Below are 6,919 nucleotides of genomic sequence, written 5' to 3' on the forward strand. Positions count from 1 at the left end.
GAGCCGTAGGTAATTAACTTTTAGAAAATTACATCATAAACTAAACAAAAAATAAACCAATGATTCTGAATAATCTCACAAATTCACATGCATTCTATCAAGATCAAATTGTATTTTTTTTCCCCACTTAATTCATGTTCAACTTCTATCAAGATCAAATTTACAAAAGAAAAAAACATGTATCCTATACACACTTTATACAAACCTTGGTGTTCTTTTACAAATTTCTTTTTTTCCTATAATTAATTAAAGAGCGACCAAAAATCATGAAAATAAACAAAAATTAAAATATTCAAAACGGAACGACGTCGCTGCAGGGGAAATAATCTGAATTCATGCCGGAGTTTTCCGGCCACGAGTTTTTCAAAAGTTTTAATAACATTTGTGCTTTTCGCTTAGCGCGTTCCGTGCAATCGCTCTGTACAAGCAACAACAACTGCGTCAAAACTCCGGCAGCCACCGCCTCAACTTGCAACCGTTCAACGGCGGAACATAACGAGAGTAACGCTCCGGCAGCATACTCCGTCGCTCGGTCGGAGATTTTCAAAATAACTTTCACTAGTAACGGAACTGTAAGCGCGTGAGACGCAAACGCCGCGCATCCTGACGGACTCCGGCATAATAACTCCACCGTGGCCAACGCTCTCTCGGCGTCGCATTTTTCAAAATCCGGTAGCCTGTCAATTAACGCCTCAACCGCTCCGGCTTCCACCGCCTTGTGACGGTGTTGTTTCACGATGCATAAAGCGAACAACGCCTTGATTCCGACTTTTAAAGCTCTCGGATACGATAACGGATAATCTAATATTCCGATTACTCCGTCGAATATCGAATCATGACTACTAATTTCCGCTCGGAGCTCCGGCGAGCTTGTTCCGGCGATGACGTTCTCAAGTAAAACCGCAGTGTTAACTCTGACGTCAATCGATGAATGCGATAATAAAAATATTAAATACGAAATCCGATCCGGAACGGAAGATACTAGAAGACACTCGGTTTCGGTAAGCGGTAAAACCGATAGAATCACAAGCAACTCGTGAATCAACTCGGACGAGTTACGACTCGTTTCGGAAAACAAAACCTCGAGTAAAGTCTCACACGCGTTTTGCGTTTTAACAACCAACCGGTTCTTCTCCGAGTCACGTACAAGTCCTCTAATCCTCCGAACAGCCGATAGCCTCAGCTGCCGTGAGTTTGACGCCGTTGACGCCTGTTTAAGCAACGACTGGACGATTACCGGATCAGCCGGTTGCTTCGGCGTCGGAATTCGTTCCACGCCGTACGATCTGTTGGCAACGCACCAGTCCTGGATGAGACGGCGGAGCGTGTGGTTAGGGATGAGTGTGAAGTCGGTTAGAGGCAGACGAGTGACTGGACACGTGGTGTTTCCGGTGGCTATCCATGACTCGATGCTTGACCGGTCGTATGTTTGACCGGTGTTTATTATGACCGGATCCGTCATGAGCTCGAGGGAGACTGGGCATCGGAAATGGTACGGGATCTGGAGTCCGACGTCCAACGGCTGTAAGGTTCCAGGCATGTTTGGTAGGTGGTTAGGTTATACAATTCAGTTATCTGTATCTATATAACCTATACATACAGATGAAATGAACAGAGAGTTTTGAAAGGGTGGTGTTGATATGGGAGAAGATGTGTGGTGTTGTGTGGCCCTTTTTATGTTACAAGCTGTTTCAATCTATCTACACACGTGTGAGGGTGTGTGTATCTCTATTGAATTGAATTAAACCTGAGTTGTTGAATGGTGGTGGGGTGTGGTCAAAGGTGCTAGTCTGTTCGTATAGTTGTGTGGGGTCCACTTGGGAATTTTTTTCTTTGCATTCTAGTCCTTCTTCTTTTGTATCGTGGTATTCGTAGACCTTGCTTTTAGTTTAAACGGGTCGTGTTTGAAGGTTGGCCGGTTAAAGTTAAACTTTACACGAACCTGAAAGTTACAAAAGACATGTAAATTCCAAAAAGACATAAGTTTGTAAGGTTGACACTAAAACAACATGTTTAACATACTATCTCCTTTTTCATTCCTCCTATTTATATTTATATATACTAATAATTTGACAACGATAGTTTACCAAGAAATAGTATAAAAGAATTATATTAAATTATAAAACCTTATTAAAGTTTATTTATTAATATTTAAAAATTTAATATAAATGCCTTGAGTAGTAGATGTAATAACATAAAACACTTTTTTTAAATATAAGCAAATGAGATGTTAAAAATGAAACCGTGATAATAATCAAACGCAAAAAAAATAGTTTGAACAACTCTTTTTCTTTATTATGACAAAAAAAAAATCCTAAAACTTGACCCATACGCAAACTGTTAACTCTTTGAAACTATTTATACTAGAATCGAAACCTAAACTCATTATGACACAATCACTTTAAACAACTTGACAAACTTAAATAGCCTACTCATGCTCTAGTACTTAAAAATTTTATCAAAATTAACCCATAATGATTAGCCCTTAAATGTGGGAGGTTGACTTAAACACGACCAACGTGTTAATAACTTCAATCTAAAACTTATTCAAATCCATTTAAGTTAAATTCAAACTCGTAAGAAAAATGAGAAAAGCTATATTAATAAGTGGGATATAATGTGAGTTGGTTAAAATAAAGGGGGTAACATAGAGATGTGAGAAGTGATAAGGCATCATCCGGATCTTATTCTTAACCACGACGCGCAATTCAAGAATCTCTAATTCCCTGAGGAGGATTTGTGTGTAAATGAATGAAGCGTACGATGTCGTTTAGCACGCGTGGGGCAGTGACTGACCTGGCCACATCCAATTTAGTTGTCGGTGGTCAACCGGCAACACCTTTGGACTCGTACAGCTAGATTGTGGGTCAATGTTTTTGGTACTTAAAACAAGCCCTCACTCCTTTCCTTTCACACAAAAATTAATACTAATACTTTATTCACTTCAAAAAAATTCCAAGCAGATTCGAAAACTAAAAGGCAGACAATACAATTTACAATTGTAACTAATCAAATGCAATTAATCATTTACCAGAATAACTCTAAAGAAATATATAAACGTTGTGTGGCCAATGTTAGGCTGAACTTCAAGACACTAGTAAGCCTCAACTTGCTACGTTGTCAATCAAGCGGGCGTACTAATGTCATTCAGTAGGAGCAATTGATCTGAAACACGAGTAAATAGGTGAAATGGCATTGTACCAACCATACATTTAAATATTCGATGTATTAAACACATGCGTCTTGTGAAAGAGGACTACAGTTTGAACATGTATTGGTTAAAATACAATCTTTAATGAGCAATGTCCACTTTGGCACTTTCAAATAATTTGAACAAGTTGTTACTATACCTATACCCATGGTTAACGTCCACTAATCTAGACATATAGGTTGATCAACCGCACCATTGAATCGACAATTTGTTCCCTAGGGGAACTTTACGGCCAAATAGAGTATGATCTTTTGTTAAGGAAATTCAACTACATCTTTTTGTAGACAGCAAAAATGTAAAATAATCATCACGTATTAAGATTTGTCCACGAAATCCAAACAACTACAAATAACTTTGACCTAGTTCGGGAAGAAACTTATCAATAAATAAGTTGAAAAGTGAAAAGGACAACGCGACCCTCGGATAAATGTAGTGCAAGTTAAGTAGATGCACTTAATAGAAGCCTGTCTGTACTTATAGAGTTAGGATGATAAAAATCTAGCTGTCAGTTTTAAATAAAATGAACAAATAAATGCTTCTTTTACAACTCAACTATTTATTACAATCAACATTCAACAGTGTATGATAGTTTTTCGAGTTTTTCTGTTAACTAATTCTCATGGTTACTAATTTTTCTTTTAACTAGTGGGCCCTTATAAAGGAACAATTAAAAAAAACTTCAAATTTATTTTACATCTGACCATTTCTTCTAGAAAAAGGTTAAAAAAAATACATGTATTTATTTGTGAATATATAAACTAATCAAAAGAAACCACATGCACCGTTGCCAGTGATAGAGTGGGTATGGTCAAAACTTTTTGTTACAACAAATGGGTGTTTCTTTCTCCGGCATTATAGTTTGGAATAATCAAATTTATGCTTTTTATTGGAATCTAATCACTAAATGGTTTGCTTTTACGGGAAGACATAATCATGTAAAAGTACCAAGAACCACTTTCTCTATTATTCAATAAAATACCTTTTTTTACATATCTTTTGTTAAGAGGGAGTGATCAGGCCCGTATAATTTGACTAGTTTCTCTTACTATATCTCACTTTATTTCTTTATACATGCAAAAAGTTGATGTTGTCCAAGTACATCAAGTGCTAGCTACGAAAGTCAGGCTTAACAATGGTTATTATACTTATGATATAAACAATATATCATACAATAAACCATGCAAACACCTTAGCAAATTTTCATCATATTCTTTCCCTTCCCATGTCTTTAGACTTTAATCATCTCATCTCATCTTTTTCTTTTTCTTTTCATATTTCGTATTGTTTCTTTTTATTTTGGATATTTAAATGACGTGAAAGAGGGTTATCCACGTGCGCCAAATTAAGAACCTAACGGTTGGTGTCGACTATCACTAATTAAGCGAATGAGTTACAAATATTATGCATTTCACAATTTCTTGGTCAACGGTCAACTCGTGCATTACCCTCTCCGTGGTTTGCCTGTGGCTAAGTGACCACTGCTACTTTACCGGTACTTGTCTACATGATCGCTCTTTATGTCACATAATTGCCTTAGTACATGTTAGCATGAAAATTCTTGTACCACATGATATATTCCACTAAACCTATAGAATCTCAACTTTAATTATAGTCTTTTAGGCTTTATGGTCACACAATGCTTAGTACACACCACAATCCTACTTTATCTTTATTTTTGTTTAACTCTAAATACATTTTGTATCTTTTGAAATATCTAATAGTAAACACCCACTCACTTTGTATCTAACTTCCAGTCAATAGATACGTCCCTAATCCAACAAAGTAAGATCCACGACACACATACAAAGACATAAGAGCATCGTTACCAAATCATAATTTTCTCATGTCAAATCTTTTTTAAAGAAATATCATAAAGTAGATCATGTAATTATCTAGCACATAATATAAGACTCCAAAACTAGATATTTGAATGTAATGGTTTTCGTAAACAAATTTTAACCACTGAAACACGTCTTTTAATCCTATTTTTAAATATGCATTTATATATAATAATAGAATTTGAACCTTCAACTACAATGGAGGAATACCTTTCATGCACACCTTGATACCACTAGCCGCTAGTCACATCCCTTTGGTCCTTGCTACATAGTACATACTACATACACAATGACTCAACGAGCTATAGTTAATCCATATGTATGGGACTGCAAAAAAATAATGCTTTTAAATATACGAGCCAATGATTGTGTATTAGTTACCGAATCTTTTTAAAGTTGGTTAATTAAAAAGTTAATGATGGCACAGGTCTTTTTATTTTTGGAAAAGGTTGAGGGCATCGAAAGAATGTCGTTATCGATATGATTTTCTTTTTCTTTTTCTATTCAAATTTCATGCAGCAATGCAGCATATAATTTGTTTTTCTCTAGTAATATGTTGCATCTACTTTTTTAAAAGAACTAAATACACAAATTGTTATACGTTGTATATATATTTCGATATAAATTTAATTTAAAGCGAGTTATACCTTAACTAAAGTAGTTCTTTGTAGATAATGCACAAAAAATTCATGCTAATTTATACATAACTTGGTTCTTAATAGAATTTATACTACAGTAGAAACTCTATAAAATAATACACTGGGGATCATCAAAATTTATTAATTAAAAGAGTTATTAATTAATCGATAAATTAATAATTATTAATTTATATATTAATTAATATTTTATTAATTTATAGTAGAATACTTAGTTTACAAACACCTTTCAAGCTTCCACTTAATTATTGTATAAAATGCATGTATATCAAATGAACAGCCCAATTTGAAAGAAACCTTCAATCTCCTACCTTATTATGCTTCTTGTGTTCAATGTATCACTTTATGGACATTAAAAATATTTTCTATATAAATACAAGATTAAAATAGGTTAACACAAACAAAGTGTTATTGGAATTAATAAAGATGATATCGATGAAGAAGATGATGAAAGTTCTACAATGGAGCCCCCTTCGCGAAACGAAGCTATTAAAGCGGCAATCACATTGAACAATTTCTTGTTGAGCTATAAGAAAACAACACTAGAAGTTCTTACCATGCTAAGGAAAATTAGAGATGAGATTCAAGGGGAAATTGATTTCAACAAAAAAACAAAAGACAATTGAGTCATTTTTCAAGAAACCTTCATAAATCATTCATGTAATATGCTATATATAAGGAATTATTAATTTATATTTTATATGGGGTCTAAAGAAATTATCAAAAATGTATTATTTTATAATTTTAGCGAATTATTAATTTAGCACCCTATCCCCGAGTAGGGACCAGCAAAAACTATTATCTTAGAGAGTTTATTAAATAATCGAGTATTAATTTATCGAGTTTCTACTGTAAATGGAATATGGGGGGGGGGGAGCATAAGAAAAAAGTTCTATCCTTATATTTTTATAATACACTATAAATAAAACAAATAATGAAAAGAATTAAACGAGTTGGTATCTCATATAGCGAATTTTCAACATGCCATACTACTAGGTAGCAACATAGCGTCTTCTTACCCTTATACCATCACAACATTCAAATTAACTCAACTTTAAAAGAAAGTACTTCTCACGGCAACCACTTAAGGATGTTCAAATAGCTTGAAGCTTGCTTGAAACTCATTCGAAAAAATATACTGTAACTCGGATCATTTACAAAACAAATCAGCTCAACTTGAACCGTTTACAAAACAAGTCGAGCTTGGTTAGATT

General features: G+C 34.4%; 1 protein-coding gene across 1 annotated transcript; it reads right to left on the bottom strand.

The window, feature by feature from the left end:
• Nucleotides 1-264: 264 nt before the first annotated feature.
• On the bottom strand, nt 265-1,540 carry LOC143621611 (U-box domain-containing protein 26-like). Its single transcript, XM_077092974.1, has one exon. It carries the CDS (start codon nt 1,538-1,540, stop codon nt 293-295), a length of 1,248 nt encoding a protein of 415 aa, XP_076949089.1. The 3' UTR covers nt 265-292.
• Nucleotides 1,541-6,919: the final 5,379 nt, after the last annotated feature.

Source organism: Bidens hawaiensis, unplaced genomic scaffold (assembly GCF_021521415.1).
Source record: "Bidens hawaiensis isolate Kalapana, Puna unplaced genomic scaffold, B.hawaiensis_p1.1 tig00002922_1, whole genome shotgun sequence".
NCBI classification, from domain to species: domain Eukaryota; kingdom Viridiplantae; phylum Streptophyta; class Magnoliopsida; order Asterales; family Asteraceae; genus Bidens; species Bidens hawaiensis.